The sequence below is a fragment of the Marmota marmota genome, unplaced genomic scaffold (genome assembly GCF_001458135.2).
Source record: "Marmota marmota marmota unplaced genomic scaffold, marMar, whole genome shotgun sequence".
Taxonomy (NCBI): Eukaryota; Metazoa; Chordata; class Mammalia; order Rodentia; family Sciuridae; genus Marmota; species Marmota marmota.
Window position 1 is genome coordinate 256879 of NW_025999880.1, and position 24538 is coordinate 281416.

The 24538-nt window shown below is 47.9% G+C and overlaps 1 protein-coding gene across 4 annotated transcripts; it reads right to left on the bottom strand.

The window, feature by feature from the left end:
- Positions 1-575: 575 nt before the first annotated feature.
- Mmp28 (matrix metallopeptidase 28) lies at positions 576-24538 on the bottom strand. 4 transcript variants are annotated; one of them, XM_048787779.1, is made up of 8 exons: positions 24220-24538; positions 12315-12394; positions 11971-12158; positions 6697-6921; positions 4494-4739; positions 3016-3165; positions 2537-2707; positions 576-1656 (listed from the first exon to the last, which is right to left on the bottom strand). In XM_048787779.1, exons 1-8 carry the CDS (start codon positions 24328-24330, stop codon positions 1262-1264), a joined length of 1566 nt encoding a protein of 521 aa, XP_048643736.1. In that variant the 5' UTR covers positions 24331-24538; the 3' UTR covers positions 576-1261. The 4 variants fall into 4 exon arrangements, with proteins under 4 accessions (XP_048643736.1, XP_015350798.1, XP_048643742.1 ...); XM_015495312.2 differs by having other exon boundaries at positions 2537-2704; positions 24220-24536; XM_048787785.1 differs by lacking the exon at positions 3016-3165.

Here is a 24538-nt window from a genome sequence, read left to right on the forward strand (position 1 = left end):
CACAGAGAAGAAGGCAGGCGCAGGGCCAGCAATGCCCCTCGGGAAGGAAGGAAGGAACCCTCCCAGACCATTCTCCTCTCCCCTGGAAGCTGTTTGCGGAGGTCAATGTGTGTGCAGATGAGGCACTGGCAGGTGTGGAGGGAAGGGAGGAGAACGAGATGCTAAAATAAATGCTGAGACTGGCTGAAGCAGAAGATGGAGGCTGGGGAGTTGGTTTCTTCTCCAGGAATCCCAGCTATTCTTGGCCAGACAGCAGGAGCTCTGGGAATGCTGTGTGTGTGGCCTGGAGAATGGGGCCATTGTGAGCACAAAACCTGCCCCAACCTGCAGAATCCTTTTGGAGGCTGCATCCTGAGCACCAGCAGCAGTGCAGCAACCCCACCCCCCACTGTAAGCCCTCTGACTTCTCCCTGTGGCAAGGGTTCTCTATCTCAGGGGTGTTTGTGTGTGTGTGTGGGGGGGATGAGTACATTTTGCTTTTTTAGGAGAGGCAGAAGCCCCCATTCACATGTAGCTGGCTGGCCCAGGCTTGGATAGAAGAGCATTATACTACAAGTTCGATATACACAGTAGAGACTGCTATAGTCCATCTTTCTTACACATCTGCTGTCACCGGAAAGGATGGAAGAACTGGTTCAAGGAAGGCTGCTTCCCACCTGCAGGCCCACCAGCTGGGGATGACACTGTTTATTCCTGCCCCAGACAAAAGCCTTGGAAACCCATAACAAGTCTCCCTCTTGTTCTGCATCCTGAACCCCCAATGGGCCCCTGAGGTTAGAGACCCTGTGCCTTCACCCCATCGGAGCTTACTGGGGAGAGATCTGAATAAATAAGACACAATACCAAGAACTGAGCCAGGAGACCCTAAGAAGAAGGGGTCTAGCTTGCAAAATAGTCTCCAGCCTCTGGAGTTTTGCATCCCTCCTGGTCAGATTCCAGTGCTGTCTCCTCACAGACAGAACACAACCATTAGCAGAAGAATCAAAATCTCTGAGGCTTGGTAATGAAAGAGGTCCTCAGTGGAAAGAATTGTGGGATATTTCCTTTTTTCCTTCCCCTTGGCTTGATCGCACCCCCACCTCCATGTAGTGGGAACAGCAGTGTTCTCCAAGGAACAAAAAGCACACAAACTTCCTGGTGAAGATTTTGCTGCTCAGTCTTCTGCAGGGAGGCAGGGGCTTCCAGGTCAGGTTCTGCCCCTGCATCTGGGATGTGAATGGACCCTCAAGGCACCGAGGGTTCATTAGGTGATGGGCTGCCTTCAGAACAGGGTGCCTCCCGAGTTGGCATGCCAGCAGCCCATCCAGGACAACTCAGTGGCCCAGCGGCCTGAAGCAGTCACTCGCAGTTTGGTTTGGTCCAGGCTCCAGTATCGATCATCTCTGAAGAAGATGATAGAGCCATCTTTCCTTGGCAAGGCACCACTGACCTCCTCAGGGACACCCTTCCAGTCCTGCAAACTGCGGGGGTAGTAAGGTTCCACTTGCAGTCCACCTTGGGCCAGCACATAGTAGCGGGCACCCTTGAAGAGGATGATGCGGTGCAGAGGAGGGAAGAAGAGGGCCGCATCGGGATGGCGGGGCAGGCCCCCTGCCCGGCACAGCTGTGAGAAACCCCACACTGACTTGGAGCCCCGGAACCTCCAGCATCGACTCCCTGTAGGGCATTGAGAAAGACAGGGTGAGCTGGAGCCCATTGGTCCCACCCATTGGTCTTCACTCCTTTGCTGTCTCCCTTGTTCCACTCAAGTTGGAGCCCAAGGTTGTTGGTTAATGGGGGCCGCCAACAAGTTAGTTATATACTGTAGGGGAGGGACTGCTATAGTTTAGGCTTCCAGCAGGTGTCAGCAGACAGCCAACAGCCCAGAATGAACCTATCAATTTGTGCTTGCAGGGAGAGCAGGCTGGGGCCTGGAGAGGGGGCACAGTCCCTTCCCTGGGGGAGGAATGGAACAGGGAGAAGTCTTGGAACTTTCTTCACGTCTACTAATTCTAAAAGGCAAGGGTTTTTTGTTGTTGTTGTTGTTCATGGCCACATTTCTGACACTTCCAGTGGTTTGGCACATAGAAGGACCTCCACATTGGTTTCATGAATGAAGGAATGAATGAATACTATCTACTAAAGAATTATGACATATATAGCAATATACTGCACACTCTTTGGCCATTATTTTTCTCCTCCTTCCCCCCCAAAATGTATTATTTTCCCTATTGAAGGAATGCAAGCTCTAAAAATTAAGTGACAACCCCAGCCTCACACAGGATTCCTTAGAAGACACCATTCTTTCTGGAATGGCAGAGCTCAATAGCAGTCCTCTGCTTCCCTTTAGACTCTTCTCTGAAATGCTCCCCAGGACAACTTTGACACCTGCTGCTCTCCACTTCATCACTGAAAGAAATTTCCTGATAGTGTGTTTCTGGGGTCACTGGTTCATTGTGGGGTAGACTTTACCAGAGACTCATTGGATGAGTCTCCTCCCCTCTCTTGACCTCCCCTCTCTAATCCTCAATTTTCTCAGCTGCCTCAGGGCTGATACCTTTGAAGAAGTAGAAGTCTCCATCCTCCAATGACACTGCAGCAGCCTCAATGTTGGGAGGCAGCCTGGCCCACCTGTCCTGTAGTGGGCGGGGCTCTGAGACATTGCCATCAGGTGTCACCTCCCAGAAGTAGCTCCCTTTAAAGATGTACACTTGTTGGTCCCCATCTGCTTGGAAACAAGAGAAGCTTGAGGAATGACCATTGACCTCTGCCATGTTTCAGGGAAGGTATTATGAAGAACCCAGCTTCCCAAATCAACAAGCAAAGGGTGTGATATGCGCAAGGGACAGTTGGAGGAGATGTGGACAGGAGGAAGCAGTACTTGGCTTTCTGTGAGCTTGCTACTGTGCAGAATGCTTGTAGTTTGGGATTTATGGCTTCTGTAATCCATCCCTGCACCTTGTACTCCAGTTCTGGGGACCCTTGGAGATATGAAGAAGGAAAGAAGGAAGCCAGGCACGGGTGGGACCATCTTACCTGCAGTGATAGCATCGAAGGAAGAGTGGCAGTATTTAGGACCCTGGGTTTCAGGGTGCCTGCCTTGAGAGTTATGGGGATCCCAGGCCTCAAAGTCAGTGAACAACTTTCCTGGGAGCTGAATGGCCCTTGAGCCCCCTAGGGGCTTCCCTTTAGGAGTAAAGAGAGAAGAGGGAGAGAACAGACTGGTGGGGGTATGTTGAGTACTTAACCCTTCCCTTTGATTCCTTTCATGATTGTCTTACAAGAGGGGTAAGGAGGAGGGTGGGAGTGGAGATAAGAGCTGCCCTGGTTGTTGGTGTTAGCCATAATAACACTAAACCCAGGAGTCTTGTCTCTTACCCAACAGCCTGAGATACAATTGGAGCAGAAAACAAAGCTAGGGTTTGGAACTAAGAAGGGCAGGGAATCATCTTCTCCAAATCTTGGGCAACACAGGTGGCATGATGGCATGGTTCAGGACCCCAGGGCTGTGATAATTTATAACAATGATAATAATTACCTCCTAGCCTTCACTTATCGGAGGAGTGAAGCAGAAATTTGGCATCGGCTCCTGAATCCTGGTCTTCAATTTCCTAGCTTTGCCACCTTGGGCAAGTTATTTATCCTCTCTGAACCCCATTATCCTTATCTGTGGTCCAAAAGACATTTAATTGGTGGCATGTTTTAAGTGTAAGTGCCTGGCCTGTGGTAAACACTAGTGAAATAGCAGCCGTCATTGTTACATTTTGTAGATTTTCCAGGCTACAAAGCATGCTCAGACCCACAGTAGCACAACATCCAGGTAGGTTAAGCAGGACCTCTATTATTCTCCTTTTTTTTTTTTTTTTAACAAAAGGGAAAAATGAGGGCTCTTAGAGGGGAAATGTTTTGCCTAAGAGCAACTGCTAATCAGGAATGGCAAGTGACTTGAACCCAGGCCTCCTGGCTGTGCCCCTGGCACTCTGAAGCAGGTCCCAAGACAGTAGCACTGGCTGATTGATCTGGCCTGGTCTGCTCTAGGGGAAGGACCTTGTCTGAGCCCACTACCAGGTCGAGGCTCTGGGAATACTGGGAGTACCTGGGCATCAGCAACGTGCAGAGGGGGCATTGAGCCAGTGGGATTGTGGGGAGGGATGAGGGCTTTGGGTTCTGGGATGGGAGAGAGGTAAACTTAATTGGATCTGAGTGATGGACAAGGATGTGATGGGAGAGGGGCTGCCAAAGCTGGGGTTTGGGCAGGAATTCAGAAATTGGAATGCAAGGAAGGCAGCAGGGGAGAATCGCACCCAGGAATTGATTGGAGACTTATGGAGAGGTGGGAACAGAAGACTGAGGATTATCGGGTTTGAGGGGAGCCTGGAGCTTCGGGATTGGGAGGTCAGGTGAGGGGAGACCAGATTCCTGCGCTTAGGGTCTAAGGACTGGCGGCTTGCGAGGGGAGGGGGCAGGAACGGAGACACGACAGGGTGGCCCAGAAGCAGGGCTGGGAGGCTCACCATACAGGGTCTGCACCGCCAGCACGTCGTCCCAGCTGAGCAGCGCATCGCGGCCCAGCCTCTTGTAGTAGGGAGCCATGAGCGCGCGTGGCGCCGGCGAGTGGGTGAGGCCGAGCGTGTGGCCGATCTCGTGCGCCAACACCACGAAAAGGTTGCGCCCGCGGCGGCGGCTCAGAGACCAGCGCTCATCCAGGTCGAAGTGCGCTTCACCGCGTCTGGGAAGGAAGGCGTGCGCCAGGGCGCCCCCTGCAGGCGGCGCAGAGGGTCAGGGGGAGCAGCGACTCTCGCCCACGTATCCGCGCCAAACGCAAATACCCCTGTGTGTTGTGGCTGTTTTCTGTTGCATAATTTCCCTCCTGATTAAGTCTTAAGCAGCTGGAGTGTGGGGAGGTGAACAGATGACTGACTAAACTATGGGATGTGGACTTCTAAGAGGTCCCATGGTATAGATTCAGCTTGGGGCTAAACTGCATAGGTTCCAATCCTAGTTTTACAGTTCACTACCTGTGTGACCTTGGACAGGCAACTTTAACCTTCCCCTGTCTTAGCTTCCTGGTCTGAAAATGGGAATGGTGATAATAAGCTTCTTCCTCAAAGCGTTGTGAAAAATATGTGCAAGTAACTTAGAACAGTCCCTAAAACATATATGCTATATAAGAATTATTTCAAAAAGAATCTAGGAGTAAGAATTGGTGGTTACCCTGAGAAGGGAACATGCTAGGTCCTTCCATTCTGTTTCTTGATTTGGATACTGGGTGTATGAAAGTTCATCAATCTGTAAACTTATGATATGCAGCACTTTTATGTGTATGTATATTTTCTAAGTATGGGTATTCTTGCTTTCTTGCCCTCCCAGGGTTCTTTAGGTAGCCTCTCTCTCTACTTGTCATAGGAGTGAGCAGAGGGAGTTGGGCTGTATCAGGGATTTTAGTGGAGCCCACACACAGCCTAGATCCAGGGCCCCACCCCTCACGATTCAATTTCTGCAGAAGCAGTTTATGACACAGGGGTCAGAACATTGCTCTTTGATAATGTTAGCCTAGAAGCTTGTTGAAAGTCCTTTGGCTCTGCCTTCTTAGAGCTCAGGCCAGGTGGGATTGACAAATATGGGAGGCTGGCAATAAAAGGAGGGCCTTGTGGGGGTGGAGAGTCAGCCAAGGTAGGAGCAATCTGAATATGCCTAGAGCCATTTCTTGCAGGCTACATGCCATGCAGCTCTCACTAGGAGATGAAGAGACAGGTCTCAGAAAGGAGAAAACCAAACTCAAAAAGACAAAGCATCTGTCCCAAGTCAGAGAGCTGCTTGGGGAGTCCAATGTCCTGATGCCCCAGCACTGAACCATCTTAGGTACTGGAACTCTGCCTGGGTATGAAAGTAAACATGTCATATAGATATCACGAATGACATGCGTTACATGTAAGCATGTGTGCATGCCATATGTAGATTCTGGAAAAGCCTGGATTTCTTCCGGTACTAACTGGCCTCCCAGCAGCAGGACCTAGCAGTGCTCCTTGATACAGGTAGGCTTGATGGAGAGCAGAAAAGTGCAAGAGAGGTGGGAGCCCAAATTCCCAGGCCATACAGGGCTTAAGTCCCCACCCCAAAGGGATCTGATCATACTTCCTTTCCTCACTAGGAAAGAGGAGACCCACAAATAGCCCATAATCAGGTTCTGATAGCCAGTGTTGGCAGAATGGAAGGAGTACCTTTTACACTGCAGCCAGAAGCCATTGGGGTGGGGACAGAGGAAACCAGCTGTGGCTGCAGGACAGCACTTCTGTAGCTATCAGGGGATAGAATTTCACTTGCGTTGTAGCAGCCACTGTGGCAGTGAGTTGTGGGGCAGAGGATAGGAGCAGGGTAAAGTGGTGACCTCTGGTTGTTTTTTAAGAGTCTGATCTAGAGAACAAGAGAAGGCCAGTCCTGATGGATGATGGGACCTCAGAAGATTCTCCTAGAATAAATAATACTCTTTAGAATTTGCAAAGCATTTTCCAAGCAGAACCTTATCTGACTTCCCTACAGACATGTGAGGTGTACTAGGGCAGGGACCACTGTTTCCATTTTATAGATGTGGAATCTGAGGGCACTTTGGAGTGGGGCCATGGCCAAGAGGAGAAGGGATGCTCCATTGTCACCCACAGACTGCTTCTTGGTTGGGTTCCCCCTCCTGCCATATGGAGAGAGGTTTTGTGTCAGCACCTGGGCCATCAAAAGCGTTGTTCAGCCCATCATTGTGGTCCCCTTGGAAGAAGGTGAGGCGGATGTCAGCAGGGCCGGTAGCCGGGGCCTCCCAGAACTCCAAGGCTGAGACGTTGCTCCACAACTGGAAGGCGGCACGCACAGCCCCCCGAACTACTGGCTCAGGCAGGCTCCCAGGCCAGTTCACCAGGCGGTAAGAGAGGTGCTGCTTGTACCATTTGTTGCCTGTCAGTCAGAAAGGACATGTCAGTCACACCTGCTACTGGGTCTGAGCAAGTGTCTGTCCCCATGGATCCAGTATAATGGGGGGAGGGCAGGCCCTGCCCAGGGAGCCTCTGATCTGAAGTCCCCATCAGATCACTTATACCCCCCATTTGACTGGAAGACACTGCCTCTGCTGAGGGGACTGCTCAGACTGAGGAGACTTGCCCTGGAGAGTCCCCAGTCCAGTGGGGGAGGTCCCAATATGATGGAGGATATGTAGCCTCTACCTAGGAAAAGCCTAGAAGTCTGTCTGAAACCCTGGTCTGTGGTCTTATTCTTTCCCACAGCCTGGACTGAGTCTGAAAAAGCTCTGTGTCTCTTGCTAGCAACAAATCTCAGCCTCTGCCTCCAGTGTCAGGACAGAGAAGCCCAAAGGTCACAGCTGTGACTGCCCCATCCGCTCTCTTCACCCCTTATAGCCTCCTGCCACCTCCCATAGGCTCTACCCTGCTCTTTCAGGGCCTGGGGCCTGGAGCTGGCCAGCAACCATTAAGACCCATTTATCTGAGGTCCTTCCCTGACCCCTTGCCCTCCTCCTCACTTCCGCAGGGACTCTGGAGAGCTCTGAGGTGAAAACAAATAAGAATGAAGGGTGTGTTTTGTCACAGACCCAGGGAAAGTTTTCCATCTCTGCTTAGTTAAGAGCTTCTCTCCCTTTGCCCCAAACCTCAGTTCCTCCACAAGGGCTAAGACTCTGGCCTCTGCCCCAAGTCAGCTGGGTCTCTCTGCAGTTCACTGGGCACCCAGGAACAGGGTGACTAGAAGGACCAGCTCCTGAGTTTCTCATGGGCAGTTTCTGAACCCTGCAAACTCAGGTGCTAAGACTGCAACCCCATAAGGAAGACTTGTAGCTTGAAGGCAGGACTTCTGGGCCCAGAGTGGGGTAACTGAGACCAGGGAGAAAGGGTCACAGAATGAGTGAGTAGCTGAGCTGGTCCCTGACCCCTAATCTAGTGCTCCTTCCAATTATACCACACGGAGAAGCAGGGCCATTTGCTAAGACTCCTGCCTTGTAAATCTGCCTGAACATCAGTCCTTCGGGTCAAAGCAGCAGCCCTGCATGGGCTGAAATTCTCCAGATGGAAGGAGAGAGGCTGGGCTCCCTTGCCCTCCCTACCATGGGAGTGGGGGAAGGGCATGTCCCTTTTCCCACCCCTGAGCTGAGCTCCATTCAAGGCAATGCTGCCTCCCTGGACTTGTTTGGTCTGGCATCCATCCAATCTCTGCCTCCAAGCCAGTGAGCAACCCTCCGAGAAGGAAGAGGGAATGATTCTAAGGAAGGGACCGAGACAGGGAAAGGGGGGGCGCTGGGGTCCAGAGGCACCACCAAGAGTTCATTATGTACCAGGAACACTCTGTTAGACTGTAAGTCTTCCCTGGACACAGACCATCCAGAGCTGGGCTCCTTCACATCCTGCTGGGGGTGACTGACTCCCAGACTCCCCCCATGAACCTTCAATCCTTTAGCAATGTGAGGTGGCTTCTCCTGCTTTTGTTTTGTTTTGTTTTTGTTTGTTTGTGTTGATGATTGAGCCCAGGGGCACTTTACCACTGAGCTATATTCCAGCCCTTTTTATTTTTTACTTTGAGACAGAGTCTTGCTAAGTTGCTGAGTCTAGCCTCAAACTTATCATCCTCCTGCCTCAGACTCCTGAGTTGCTGGGATTATAGGCAGGTACCTGGCTTTTCCTGTCTGTTTGCGGTTAGAGAGAGGCCCCCTCTCTATGGGTAAGAAAGAGCAGGAGTAGTAATTCTCTGACTTTAGGTAGCCAATGAAGATGACAGATCTCAGGATAAAACTCTGCAAAAATATGTATATGTTTGTGTTTGTTGAGGGACAGAGGTACAGAGGATGAACACAACCAGGGATTCCAAGAAAATGACTGCTTCCTTGGGAGTGGAGACAAGCTATGGATGGGTGGCTGGTGAGCCCTCCAGGAAGAAAGGAACTGGTCCAAGGCAGTGGACTGAACCCTCTGCCCTATCCTTTTCAAGGTCAATTCTCATGGAGAAGGCTGGTCACTTCAGGCCCCATCCTAAGTTCTTGGTTGGACAGAGCTGGTTTTCACGATGACCCCCAGGCTTTTGTAGTAGTACCTGGCATTGTACCCCCCCCAAAGACCTTGCATCAGAGTCCCATAGGGGGCCTGGCCTGGGGTTGTAGCTCAGTGGTACAGCACTTGCCTAGCATGTGTGAGGAACTGGGTTCAATCCTCAGCACCACATTAAAAAAAAAAATAAATCAATTAAAGATATTGTGTCTTGGGCTGGGGATGTGGCTCAAGTGGTAGCGCGCTCGCCTGGCATGCGTGCGGCCCGGGTTTGATTCTCAGCACCACATACATACAAAGATGTTGTGTCCGCCGAAAACTAAAAAATAAATATTAAAAAATTCTCTCTAAAAAAAAAAATAAAGATATTGTGTCCATCTACAACTAAAAAAGAAAAAAAGAAACTCCCAAAGGGAAGAGGAAAGGGGTTGGGGGAGAGCTAGCCACTGTCTGAGAAGGAACTTGGAGTCCTAGAACATGCAATGGGAGCCTAATAATTCCACCTGTGAACTTACATAAATTGTGGAATTTCTCCATGCCTCAGTTTCTCTTTCTACAAAGTGGGGTCAATAAGACTTAACACATGTAAGATACGAGGCTTAAATAGGAAAGCAATGTGGAGCTGACTGGCAGGTGGTAGGTGCTCAGTAAATACCTGTGCCTTTTCCTACCTTTACCACCCCAGATATACCTCACAGACCTCCTGCCCCCACTAGCTCTGTAAAGGAACAGGGGGATTAAAAGTTAAACCTGCAGGCACAGAGAGGAGCAGGACTGGAGTTGTGGCTCAGTGGTAGAGTGCTTGCCTTGCATGTGTGAAGCCCTGGGTTTGATCCCCAGCACCAAGTAAAAATAAATAAATTAAATAAAGGTATTGTGTCCATCTACAACTAAAAAAAATTTTTTTTAAATGCAGGATATGGGGGGTGGGGAGGGCTGGGATTGTGGCTCAGCGGCAGAGCGCTTGCCTAGCACGTGCAAGGCCCTGGGTTCGATCCTCAGCACCACATAAAAATAAATAAATAAAATAAAGATATTGTGTCCAACTAAAAAAATAAATAATAAAAAAATGCAGGATATCCAGTTAAGTTTGAATTTCAAAATATAAATAAAATTTAAATAAAATAATTTGTATTCACCTGAAATTCAGATTTAGCTGGACATTCTGTATTTTAACTGACCAAGTGCTACTATCTTCTGTCCAAAATAGATACTCCAAATTGACTAGTGACAAAGGCACTCCATTAGATCCTTCCTTGGGGCAGGAGAAGGAAAGTTACAGCCAGATGGAAGCAACCGCAGAGCTCAGGCCCCCAGTGCAGCTGCTGAGACTGTTTCTGGGGCTACCCCACTTTCCACTGTGCTCTTCCAACAAGCCCTGATTACGCTTGGTAATCAGGGACTGGCTCTTCTTTGGAGCCTTTCATCGCAGAGTAGGGAGAAGGAGGGGCGGAACTCTGATCACAAGACACGAACCCAGGGCTGCGGCTCCTGGGATGGGTTCTGTCTGTTCTGTTGGCCTCCTGAGCTCAGGCCTCTCCTTTCCCACTTCACTCTTCCCCTCTGCTGCTCAGAAACACGGTGGGATGAAGAACATGTTGATTCAAGGACATTTTGACCCCCGGGGTCCAGACCTCATCGCTGACTCCTTGCTTTACCAAGAATGAGGCCATTCTGCACAGGGCACCCCAAGTGGCCTGCCATGTGAATGCAGCAGAATGTGAAAACGGCTGGGAACAGCCGCCCTCCAACTGCCTACAATTTCCTTATGGATTAGCTGAACAATGAAAGCACACTCCATGCCTTCAAACCCATTCGTAGGAATATTATCGGTAAAAGTAGTTCACACAACTCCAAGTGGCAATGACCCCAAATTGCTCACAGTAAAATTAACTCTACATGAAGACCTGATGGGAAAACTTCATCTTGTTCCCAATCATGAAAAAGCAAAAAATGACCAGAGAAAAATTGACTTAATAAAAGCCATCATGATAGTAAAAAGACACATAGCCTGTTGTTTGTGAAAAACTGGCTTGGGATATAGCTCAGTGGTAGAGCTTGAGGTCCTGGGTTTGATCCCCAGTATTACAAAAACCAAACAAAAAAGGAGGAGGAGAAGGAGGAGGAGAGTAAGAAAAGACAAAGCTACAAAAGCGATGGAGGGAGAAGAAGAAAGTATATTGTATAAACTGTGCTGTGAGAGCTGGGGATATAGCTCAGTTGGTTGAGTGTTTGCCTTGCATACACAAGGCCCTGGGTTCAATCCCCAGCACCACAGTAAATAAGCAAATAAATAAGTGTGCTGTGAGAAAAGCTCAGAACAGCAGATCCTCAGAGACAAAGTAGATTAGTGGTTCCCACGGGGACTGGGGAAGGAGACAATGGGGAGTAACCACTAATGGGCACAGAGTTTCTATTTGGGGTAATGAAAATGTTATGAAATTAGGAATTCAATTGTGGTAGTGGTTGCACAATTCTGCAAATATATTAAAAATCACCGAATGGAACCCATTAAATGGGTAAATTACATACTACATGAATTCCATCTCAATAAAGCTGTTAAGACGTGTTCTGTCTGAACACAGCAAAGATGGATCACATCTTTGTTGAATAATTGTTATGAAAAAGAATTGATTCTGATGAATTTAATATAAATGAAAAGCGTTGGCTGTAGTTTAACTGTTCTGCATAGAAAATTGATCAAGGAATTCAGTGGACTTGATGGGGTTTGATCTGGGAAATACTTGTACAATGAAAATTCATCAGTGTAGGTATAATTCTGGTTTAAATGTCCTTATTCATAATTATGGTCCTTGTGTCAAAACATCCTATCTGCCCACCCCTCCCTGCCCTAGAAAGGACAGGTTACTAACAAAGCCCAGTCCCAGGCTAGTTTTTCCATCCATGGGCTTCAGAACATTGGGTGGTCCCAGCCCAGCTGGATTTCAACACTGCTCACCTTGCATTGCAAAGCGTTTTTTGCGCCTCATTTTGGCCCGGCGTCCTGCAAACAGCGCACTCATCCTCTCTGTCCAGGTTGCATGACTGTCAGTATCTGTGACCCCACAGCGGGGACGTGTCATCTGCCGAAGGGTGGCATAGTCGAGCACGCCACTGATGGGAAGTTGGGAAACCCACTGGAACTCTCTGCCAGGAGGAATTGAGATAAAGGACCACAAGGGGAGTGTGGGTAGGGGTGAGGACTGACTTCCTGGGATATGGATCGCCCACCCTCCTAGAGGAGGGAGAAGACAGGCGCTCTGCACCCTGCATGCCCAAGTCCTTCCCATCCCTGCTTCCTACCTGATGGCATTGCTGAATTGGGTGGAAGTGGGAGCTCTGGAGACATGTCCATTGAGGTACCCATACTTCTCCAGGAATGCCTGTGGGGGAGAGGAACATCACAGTTTCCTAGCATTCTTTCCCTTCGCTTTGTTTCTAAAGGTCCCCAGCACATACAGCCTAGCCCAATGTTGCCTCTTGTCCCAAGAGCGTCTGTAAATTATAGCAAAAAGAATTCTGGGCTTAAAAAATCACAAGGACCCAGACTCAATTTCAGGTTAACTTTGGCTTCCTCATCATCTTATGGCATTGTTAGAAATCTAGTGGGCATGCTGGACCCTTATGAGCTCTGAAGTGAGGCTGGTCTGGTCTTGAATCCCAGTGAGCAAGTTACCAAGCTACAGGTTTCTCAACTGTAAAGCAAACTTAATAATTGTATTTGCTTTCTAGGGTTTTTGTGTGAGGACTAATCACAATAGTGCTTATAGAGGACTTACCACGGTGTCTGTGTGCAGAATAGCTATACATGTGGTATATAGATAGACACCATTAATATGCATCAAATTTGCTCTGAATCAGTCAGCTTGTTTAGAAAATGCTCAGCTATTGATCAGGATTTGATCAGATATTGGCTGTGTCATGTCTGGATTGGGAATTCTCTCTCTCATTCTGGATTCTTGCTAAACAATTATCCTCCCCGACTAAATGCAGACATAATTAAGGCCCTGTGAACATCAATGTGCTTACCTTCAACCTTATGATGGATATAAAATCTTGACTTCCTAGAGGTGCATATTTGAATTAGAAACCTTCAATGTCTTCTTTCATTCATGAGTTTGTTAATTCATGCCATATACTAGGGGCCCTGCTGGGTATAACGGCAAATAAAACTCTCTAAAGGATCTTCTACACTAGCGTATAGAGACAGACAATAAAAACACCAGTACCAAGAAAATAAAGGAGATAAATTGGTACTATAAAGAAAAACACCCTGAGTGAAATAATTGAGAATAACTTAGAAACTTCACAATCAGGAGGTCAACGAAGGGCCCCCTGAAGAGTAAATATTTGATCCGTGTTCAGGAGATCCAGCCGGCCACCCAATGAGGTGGGAAAGGGCGGCACAGGCAGAGAGAACAGCAAATCCAAAAGCCCTGAGGTAGGATGACATCGATCTGTCTAAGGAATAGCAGAAAACATGGTAAGTGTGAAGAAGCAGGGCGTGAGATGAAGTCAGAGAGGCGGGGCTGTTGGCCAGGATAAAGAGTGCGGTTTTATTTTAGTCTTGCTGAGGGATTAATTGTAGGCAATGCATAAAGAGAGAAATCTGGATGACTTCTGAATTTTTAACTTGGAAGGTGGTGCTATTTGCTGCCTGTGGATGCCTAAGGGAAGAAGAGATGTGGGAAGATGAATGTGATAGTGTCAGAACGGTGACCCTGGAGCTCAAAGAAGCTGCCGAGTCTTTCAGCGTGTAGATGATACGAAGCCAGCACCTGGATGAGAGCCTCAGAGGAACTTAGGACATCAGAGATCATTCCACAGTATGAGTCCCTTTTCCTCCCCCACTGTCCTCACATACCTGGAAGCTGCTCTCCCAGAGACAAAGCTCTTGGAGGCCAGGGGAGAGAGCATGCGACTCATTATCCTCACCTGTCACAGTCCTACCCTTTGGGAGCTGAAACACCTCCCCTTCTCACTGATCAAGCCCCATAGATGTCACCTTGTATAAAAACATAGTCATCTCACCTGCTTAATTCTTATACAGACACGCACAATCTCTTGTTACCTGTAAAGAGATCATTTTCTGACTTTTTCTCTGACCCTCACCTTATTTCTTAATTCAAAATAATTCCAATCCTAGCTGTTGCCTCAAGGAAAGGACACAGCTGGGAATGAGACAAGACTCTAAGCCAGGATTGGCAAGACCCTAGGTATTTGCAGGTGTCCAGCCTCCTTTTTTATGGATTTCAACTACATCTGTCTTCAGCCAGCCCTGCTGAAGGCCACTTTCCTAAGGAACCCCTTTCCCAGGCAATAGAACACTTCGCAAGTCAGTGTCATTGTTTTTCTGTGTTACTGTTGCTTTCTTCTTTCCCTTTATAAACGTATACTATTTTCAGATTCACAACGGATCCAAGGAGTTCTAGTGGCTTGAGCGGGAGAATGATTTATTGCTCAAAATAATCTGGCAGCCTAGAATGGCCCGGAGCTTGCGATTGAGACTCTCTTCCCTATCCTGACTCTGCTAGGTGGCTGGGAGTGAATGACTCAACTTCCCTGAACTTGTCTTCACCCACAATGTGAGAACCTCACAAGATTCACAGAAAGACTGAACAAAGCAATGCATGCTTAGCATAGCGCCTGCTACCTAGTAAATGCTCAACAAATAGTCATCCAGTTGATTCGACTCAGAGGGAAAATAAACAAGAGACTTTGAAACACCACCCATCTGCAACGTGGAAACTGCTTGGAACAAGGAAGCCACATCTATGGTCTCAGTCCAGGGGCTTCTGCCTGCCACTTGCCTCACTCCTCCAGGTGCCTGTTCTTTTCTTTGTCCTTTTCCTGTCCTCTTGTGAAGACAGAGGACTTTCTAAAGGAAGCCAGGGAATTAATGTCTCCTTAGAAGCAGTGTTACTGGGCGAGTGACTTGGGAGAGACAGGTCACAGGTCAACCTGGCTGGCACGCCCAGTCCTTATCAGGGAGTTGGCTCCCATTCTGGAACTAGGAAGCCTTGGACAGAGGGGGGAGGGAGGGAAATGGTCTGGCGGCTCCCATTTCCTGGCGGGCTGCCGTGCCCGGTACTCTGGCAGGCAAGGTGGGGTGGAGGCTTTTTCCAGGGGCCCCATCAGAGAGGGAGTTCTGGGCTCTGGGACCCTGCCATTGCAAGGCAGGGCTGAACTCCCAATAAACAGAATCAGCATGTGCCCAGGACACCAGCCAAGCAGAGGCACCCAGAGAATCTGATATTTTATATTTCCATAAAAGCACTGAAGTATTATAATAGAGATTATCAGGATTTATGGACTCTTCAATTTAGTTTATACTGAGTGCGCATATATTTAAAAATTTATAAATAACATTACAGGAAGGGGCTCCTTATCACTGTCACCGCTGAGAGCTCTAAAGCTCTGTTGGGGGTGGGAGGCAGATCCATGGCCCGGCGGGAGGAGGGGGCAGGGTTAGACTCCCTCTGCTCCAGGAGCTGTCCCCAAACCTCTTCTGTTACATTTCCCGTACCTCAGTGTCCCCTGAAAAGGTGGGAGAAACATCCAACTCTGCATGGGAGAAAGAGCAAAGGATGTGGGGCCGGGGCGCGGGGTGGCAATGTGGTCAGGGTCCCAGGAAAAGACGAAGGACCGTCCAGGAGGCAGAGCTCCTGTTTGTGGGAATCATTTCTTCTCCTGGCTTTTGTTTTCTGGAGACTTGTCTGGTGTGTGTTTTAGGAACTGGAGACCCATCAAAGGTCATCCCCACCCCTCTTCATTGAGGTAGTTCCCAGGCCACTTGTCCCTACCTGGAAGGACTTGATCATCTCCTGGGGAGCCCAAGGTTTGAGCTGAATGGAGAGGAAGCTGGAGGGCTGTGCCCCAGAGGTGACTTGCCCCGCCCTAAGCCCATGCCAACGCCCTTCCCACTTGCTTAAGGATGGGGCCACTTTCCTGGGGAGTTGCCTCTGAGTGTCCCTGGGAGTGGCTCTGGTGTCTGGATAAAATGAAAATGGTTCCCTTGAAACCAGCCAGGCAGGTGGGACGACGGTGACTCTGAGAGGTCTAGTCCTGCATGCGCCCAGACTTGTCCTGGGTGAGTGCGTAGAGCCCAGTCCATTCAATGCCTGAGGGAAGGGGAAACTCTGGTTGGTTTTGAACAGGGAGACCAACTATGAATCCTAGGCCTTAGTCAAGAACTCTGAGTCACGGGGCTGGCAGGGCCAGAACACTGGACCCAGAGGCTTGAGTTTTATCTACTGCCAGCTGGAGTCCTGGGGCAAGTCCTGCACCTCAGGTTTGTCTTCTATGAAATGGGGGTGGGGGTGGGAGTACACGTGGACACTGTACCTTCATATATATATAATATATGTATATATTCCTGCCCTCGTATACATATTCCTGCTCTATTATTGTAGCCTTGCTTCTGAAACTGCCTAACTGTGTGAACGATGACAGTTACTTAATGTTTTACAAGGGCATCATGAAAACTCAAGAAGATGCTTGGGAAAAGCTTCATGACAGTTGTCCTATTAAAAATATTATTTATACCTCTGTGGCCACAAAACTTTATTGCTGGAAGGGACCTTCAATAGATGAGTCTATGACTCATTCCTAGACACTTCCTGTGCATTAAAGAGTTTCAGCAACAGAAATGAAACCAAGATTGTGTGTGTGTGTGTATGTGTGTGTGTATGTCTGTGTGGTACTGGGGATTGAACGCAGGGGTGTTCTACCACTGAGCTACATCTCCAACCCTTTTTATTTTATTTTGAGGTAGGGTCTTGCTAAGTTGCCCAGTTTGGCCTCCAACTTCAATCTTCCTGCCTCAGCCCCCCAAGTAGGATTTATAGGTGTTCACCCCTGAGCTGGCCGAAACCAAGAATTTAAAAATTGCAAAATGGGGCTGGGGATGTGGCTCAAGCGGTAGCGTGCTTGCCTGGCATGGGTGCGGCCCGGGGTTCGATCCTTAGCACCACATACAAACAAAGATGTTGTGTCCGCTGAAAACTGAAAAATAAATATTGAAATTCTCTCTCTCTCTCTCTCAAAAATAAATTAGCTACTTTAAAAAAATAAAAATAAAAATTGCAAAATGGCAAACTCATGAAGAAACCACGTTGCTTCACCCACAATACAGTCCATTTCAGATTGTATTTCCTGATAATTTTTTTTGTTTGTTTGTTTCTCCGTAGTGACTCTGTAGGTTTTGCATATGCTTCGGGTACATGTGTAGTATTATTAGCCAAGTCAAGATGCAAGGGATGATAGCCACATTCTGCCCCAACATGTTCTGTACATGAAAACATTTTCTGGTAATCAGGAGCACAATAGACTTTTGACAACTACAAAGATTTTAAAGGGATTATGCCCTCTTTGAGCCTCACAATCACCTTGCAAGAACACAGCCAGGGCAGGCGTTGTTATTCCCATTGTATAAAGATGAGAAAATTAAATCTTGGGAATTCTGCGCCTTGTTAGAATGTCCTAGTGAGTGACAGAACCAATACTTGAATTCAGATCCTCTGACATCCAGCCCAGAGGTTTTATTTTGTTTCAAGCAAGTGACTCCAAGGCTTGACAGCAAAGGAGAGGGCCCAAGCTCTCCCTGCAAGGGGTGGGCTCTAAACCAAGAGGAAGGTAAAAAACTGGGGTGTTTCCATCTGCAGGTCTCCTGCCTTCTCCTAGGGAGGTCCAGGGGCAGAGCAGAGGGAAGACGCTGCTCAGGCAGAAGACTCTGAGGTTTTCAAACAGAGGTTGGGCCCCAACTCCTGCCAACACCCCAAGCAGATCCTACAAGCCTCAGGTGCTCAACAGGACTGAAGAGTGGTCGTCCACAAAGGCCAGCATGTGCTTCAGGAGGCTGCCTTCACTTCCAGCCCCTGGGAGCTGGGGAAGGCCCCCTGCAGTGGGATCAGTTCAGCTCCTCAGCTCTATTTTTGGAAAAGCCTTACCCTCCCCATTTTTCTCTCTTCCTCCCTCTCTCCCTTCCTCCCTTCCTTCTTCCTGGCTTCCCCGCCCCTCCCCCTTTCTTTTCTTTCTTTTGTTGGAGATCTAACCACCCGGGGGGCCTCGTATGCTTAGGCAAGCACTCTACCACTGAGCTAAGTCCTGCCCGCGGCTCCCTTTCTTTTCTCCTACTTTTCCTGTTCCTAGTCTCATATTTACAAACTTCTGTCTGGGCGTAACCTAGATACCTCTTACAGTAGTCTGTTCATTTTTTTTTCTTTTCTGTCCCTAAGGTAGTTGGAAAAACACTACTCGCCTCTATCTACATCCCATTTATATTCCTTATATTATGAAAAAGCCATACTATATGGACTCCAGGACCTCACTAGGCTTGTATGGCTGAATTTGGGGCACCAAAAATGCCCTCACCCATGTCAAGTTTAGGGAGGAGTTGTTCAACTGACTCTCCCTGCCTGATTCCATGACCCACTCTTGTTAGACTTCTTCACTTTCAAACTGACTTAACAAATGCTTTTCTACCAACTTGTGGTCCTCTGAGACCCATTGGAATCTCTTCTTCACTTCTATTCACCCTGTACCCATGAGTCATTATGCTGAGCTCTTGGGAATGGTTTCCACGCCCAGGCTTCTAGGTTTCTGATTCATAAAAGTTAAATGAATGGCTCCGGGGTATGAGAAACAGACATTGCATCTGGGGGTGAAAACTCTACTGTAGCTTGAACATCTCCCTAGAGAAACAAATGATCCAGCCCATTGTAGTACTGGAACACTGGGAGCAGCTGAGTGGGAGGCAGGTCTTGGAACTACTGTCTGGTTGTTCTAAAGATGGTCCAAGTAAAGTAAATGGTAGACCGATCCTTTGGGGCAGTCTGTCACTAAACTGCAGGACAGGGCCTGGCTGGGAATGAGAGGGGGCCAGAGCAATGACATTGTTCATTAACTTTCAATCTTGCAACTCAGCAGTGGAGGCTCTTCCTACTTTCTAGTACTGTGAGAAGCTCTCGCTTTCCTTAAGTGGGCGACAATGAACTTGTTCATAACACAGCTTTATAAGTGCTGAGCCTCCTCCCAGGCAAAGCCCTCTGCGGAAAATCCTCAACTTTATGAGTTGGTGTGCACACACACACACAGGGGACACATAGAGCCACACACCCACACAAGATGCAGGGACACACCCAGTGACATGGGAACATAGACACATTCAGACAGTTGTGGCCACACAGTAGGTGATGTGCACACACACACTCAAGTGCGCACACTCATACTTGCGCGCGCACACACACAGAGGCAGAGGCAGAGGCAGAGGCAGATAAATATAATAAGCCAAACAGTGCTAGAGCTAGAGAGAATCTTAGAAGTCATTTAAGAAGTTCGCAGGGTGTGGTGGCGCACACCTCTAATATCAGCATTTTGGGAGGCTGAGGCAGGAGGTTCCAAGTTTGGGCCAGAGTGGGCAACTTAGTGAGACCCAGGCTTAAAATGAAAGATAAAAAGAATTGGGGATATAGCTTAGTGGTAAAGTGACCTTGGGCTTAATCTCTAGTACCAAAAGAAAAAATACCCCCCAAATACCTTTATTTTACAGAGGAGGAGCTGCAGTGACGTCCAGAGAGGTAAAGGAAATAAGCTATGATCACACAGCTTATTTTTAAAATTATTTCTTTCTTTCTATGCCCTTTGGGTTCAATCTGCGCATGTATGATTTCTCTCTCTCTCTCTCTCTCTCTCTCTCTCTCTTTTAGCTTCTTTAAAGTAGAAGCTTAGATCATTGATCTCAAACCTTTCTGCTTTTCCACTAGAGGCATTTCAATCTCTACAGTCACTCTAATCACTGATTTAGCTATATCCCAAAATGTTGATGTGGAATATGTTCTATTGTTACTTCACTTCAAATATTTTCTAATTTCCCGGTGGTTTCACTAATCAGTGGGCTACATCCCCAGACCTTTTTAATATCTTATTTAGAGACAGGGTCTCACCCAGTTGCTTAGGTCCTCACTAAGATGCTGAGGCTGGCTTTGAACTCTTGATCCTCCTGCCTCAACCTCCCGAGCCACTGGGATTACAGGCGTGCATAACTGAGCCCAGTTTATTCTGGCATTCTTTTTTTATGTGTGTGGTGCTGGGGATTGAACCCAGGGCCTTGTGCATGTGAGGCAAGCACTCTACCAACTGAGCTATATCCCCAACCCTTATTCTGCCATTCTTAAGTATAATTTTCTATCAAGATCAAATAGGGGGCTGAGGATGTGGCTCAAGCGGTAGCGCGCTCGCCTGGCATGCGTGCGCGGCTCGGGTTCGATCTCAGCACCACATACAAACAAAGATGTTGTGTCCGCCAAAAACTAAAAAATAAATATTAAAATTTTCTCTCTCTCTTTCTCTCTTTAAAAAAAAATTTAAAAAGATCAAATAGATCAAGGCGCCTGACCACGTTGCTCAAGTTTTCTCCATCTTTACCAATTTTTTAAATCTCGTTATTCTACTCTTGATTGGGAGAGGGTGTCAAAAATTTCCAATTATCCAGTCACAAAAAAAGATCATGTTTTAGATAATTTATATGCAATATCCAGGATATGCAAATATACAGAGGCAAAAATTAGATTGCTGCAGATCTTGTCAAGGCTTGGTTTTAAGTACATCCTTAACCTAATTTAGTCCCCTTGGAGTTAATATTGTACCAATATTAGAATACTTTACACTTCTCACTCGACACATCCCATCTCCTACTTCACACCTGACACTTTTGATTCACAAATGTATTGATCCACAACAGTAGAGTTCCATTTTCCGCCCCCGCCATCCCTGTGCTATTATCATAACTTTGGCCTATGTTATAACATCCAATTTACGATTCTATTATTTTGTTTTGAACAGTTGCCTTTTAAGGAAATTACGACATGGGCAAAAGTACTTTATGTCTAGCCATTTCTGAGCTTTGTTTAAGTAGGGCTTACTCTAGATCATGGTCCTCACCCCTAAGGCATGGCACCACCAGAGTTTCAAGTGGACGCCTGGGGTGTTAAAGATTTTTCCATTTTTGGTTGACCAAACTCCAACATTTTCCCGAAGTGCTCGACTTCTAGGGCCTTTTTTCTGTTCTCAGTCACATAACTGTTGTTCTCTGGTAAGCCTCACACAGTCTCCAACAACATATGCCACCACCGTCCTCAGGAGAGCACTTGGAGTGAGCCTCCACCCAGAGGTGTGGGAGTCCCTTCAGTGTTGTCCCCTCCTCCAGGAGGCACTGCTCCACAGATTCTAGCTACGTCTGACCTATGTCACCTCAGCTCAACAAGGACTCTGTGCTCTACTTGAGGTCCAGCTGCCCCCTATCCCCATTGCAGTCAGGGAATTGTCCCGGGAGTCAAGAGCTGTGGTGACCTGAGAGTTTCCCTTCTATGATGACTGTATTTCCCTAAATGACCATAATGATCTCTCTCACGCTAGCGCTCTTCTCACCCTGTGACTTTCAACACTTTTCCCACCAGGTGTGAGGTCTCTGTTGAACCACGGTAGGGCTTGGGACCCCTGTAGCCAATGAAGCGCCACAGAAGTGATGCTTTGCATGGTGGCACAAGCCTGTAATCTCAGTTTAGGTATTCTGGAGGCTGAGGCAGGAGGACACCAAGTTCTAGGCCAGCCTGCGCAATTCAGTGAGACCTGGTCTCAAAATAAAATTTAAAAAGGTCTGGGGATGTAGTTTAGAGACAGAGAGCCTAGTACCATCAAAGAAAAAAAAAAAGTGATGCTATGTGATTTCCCAGTCTACTCTATAAGAAGGATGCAATCTAAAGCTACCTATCCGCCCTGACCACCACCACCCTGAACACTCATTCTCAGGACCCAGTCACCATATTGTTAGGAAGCCCAATCTAGCCTACAGGGACAGACTGTGTGGATAGGTCCACATGGAGAAGATCTGAGGCTCAGCTGACATCCAGCATCAGCTGCCAGATATGTGAGTGAACAGCCCTTAGATGATACCAGCACCAGATACTGCAGAGCAAAGACAAGCTGCCCCAACTTGCCCTATTTGTAATTTTGACCCACAGTGTCTGTGAACTTAATCAAGGATTGTTTTACTTCACTAAGTTTTTGGGGTAATTTGTAATGTAGCCATAGTAACTGTAACACCATCTCTTAGGAATTGTAGTCCTGTGCTGCCCATTTTCCAATGCTGAAAATAGTTGCCTTACATATTTTGTCCACTGTGATTGTTAGGGAGAGCTAGTCTCCAAGCCAGGACTTTAATCTGAAACTCTGTTTTCTAAAATAATGAGAAGGATAATTATAACATCCACAATAACATTGACAGCAACTTCCTCTTTCTGTGTGCTAGGTACTATGCTAAACATTTAAATATATGAGCTCAATGAAACCACACAATGATCCTGTGAAATAGGCATTATAACCCCCTGGTTTGCATGCAGGTCTGGAAGCCCATGCAATTAAACACACACACACACACACACACACAATTTCATATATATATATATATATACACATACATACATATACATATATATATATGTATATATACACATAAGTATGTATATGCATAGGCATACAGAGACACACATGCACCCATTACACTTTTTCAGAGTTTTTTATGCTTTAAAAATATTTCTATGCTCACAGTTAAAAATTCCTTTCCCCCAGTTTATGCTAAATAGATTGAAAGGGACTCAGTCTGCTAGATATTAAATTCCCCAAGCATACCCCAAGATGAAATCCTCCATCTGTGGTCACCACAGTCATGGGCAGCAGAGATATTGTCTGTTCCTCTGCCAAGGTTTGCATGGGACCCAATTTGGGGATGGGTGGGGTGGGACTCTTAACAAGACTTGGCTTGGTAGACAGAATCCTTCTCCTGGGGCCTCAAGGACTCTGCACTTGATGTTGTAAGAGTCTAAATTCAGAGAAGCAAAGTGATTTCTTGAATATGCAAAAGTGGAAGCACAGAACAAGAAACCAGCACTTGGAAGGGTAAGGGCTGAGGGAGTTAAAGGGACAATCTTCCGGAGCAGTGACTAGAGCCGGCTGTTGGAGGAGGAGTCATAGAGGGCCCTCCTCATTATTCTGCAGGTTTCCCAAATTCAGTTTGCCCCTCATAAACAAGGGGAGTATTGTGGATAGTGAGAACCTCTAAACTGGCAGTTTTAGGGCAGAATGAAGTGTTTATGGGAGAAAGAGTCTCAGGACACAGGGAAAACTTATTTTCACTTCTTAAAAGAGTGGAGACATGGGTCCTATTCTTGAGAAGAAGGACACAGAGATGCTTCTTTGGGGAAAGCAAGAAATGACACTGTTGTGTAATTACAATTACTTTTTATCTAGAAAACAGACACCATGGGGCTGGGCATGTGGCTCAAGCAGTAGTGCGCTCGCCTGGCATGCGTGCGGCCTGGGTTCGATCCTCAGCACCACATACAAAGAGGTTGTGTCCGCCGAGAACTAAAAAAGAAATATTAAAATTCTCTCTCTCTCTCTCTCTCTCTCAAAAAAAAAAAAAAAAAAAAAAAAAAACACAGTAATGAAAACTGATACAAAAAATCCTTGAATAAATATTATAAAAAAAAAGAAAGAAAACAGACACCTAAATCTATCCCCAGCCCTACCTCACAAAAAGTTTCCCTTGTGTAATCGACAGCGAGCAGCTAAGTCCACTGTAGGAAAGTGAAATGGGAAATCTTTGAGATTCACCTTGGCCTTCCTGTCCCCTCTCTCACGTTCAGTCCTGAAACATTGTTTAAAGCTCCCTATAAGCACTTCTCCAGAGTACCCTACTCTTAGCCATTTTATAGACGAAGAAACTGGTTCTGCGCAGTTTAAATGGCTTGCCGTAGCTGGGCAGGGCAGCCCAGTGCGGGAAGCCGGCTCCGCTCGGAAGTTTCAGCCGGCAGTAACCTCTCCACGGCACCCCATCTGGGCTTCCCCCCAGCCCACCACCGTTGTGTGAATGAATATCACGTCTGCCCAGACTAGGCAGTGAGGGTGGGAATTCCCTCTCAGCTCTTGCCTCCCAGTCCCTTCGCTGTCCCTACTCCCATCCCCGCCCATCAGTGCGGATCCGCGCGTGCCTGTGTGGTCCCAAACCTGGCAGGGGGAAGAATTGTGCCCCGGCTCTTTGTGTGCAAGTGTGCAGGGGGCGGAGGACAGCGAGAACGCAATGCAGATCGTCTGCTCAGATGGGACCGCGGGGTGGCCTGTCTGCAAACTTCGCCCGGAACACACCGCTTACCTCTGCCTCTTTGCGTAGCTCCTGGCCTGCGCGGTCCGCGGGCTCGGCGTCCAGTCCACCCCACAGCAGCAGCGGCAGGGCGCGCAGTAGGAGGCCGACCCGAGCTACCATTTCGTCGGCGCTCCAGCTTCCCGCGGTGAGGAGAGCTGCCGAGCGCCCGGCACCCGCGGGCAGTCAGCTGTGCGCTAGTCCCCGAGATGCGCCACCCCTGCGCCGCCCTCGCGGACAGGGGCGATCCCAGGGGCTTGCAGTGCGCTCTGGGCAGTTCCTTGCTGCGCTCGTCTGGGGCAGGGCGGAGGTCGTCCAACTCCAGTAGTGC

Coding starts and splice junctions, on each gene's coding strand:
- Mmp28 (XM_048787779.1), bottom strand. CDS start 24,330: ATGGTAGCTCGGGTCGGCCTCCTACTGCGCGCCCTGCCGCTGCTGCTG. Junction 12,159..12,314: donor CAATTCAGCAATGCCATCAG/GTAGGAAGCAGG, acceptor TCCTCCTGGCAG/AGAGTTCCAGTGGGTTTCCC. Junction 3,166..4,493: donor GGCGGTGCAGACCCTGTATG/GTGAGCCTCCCA, acceptor TTACTCCTAAAG/GGAAGCCCCTAGGGGGCTCA.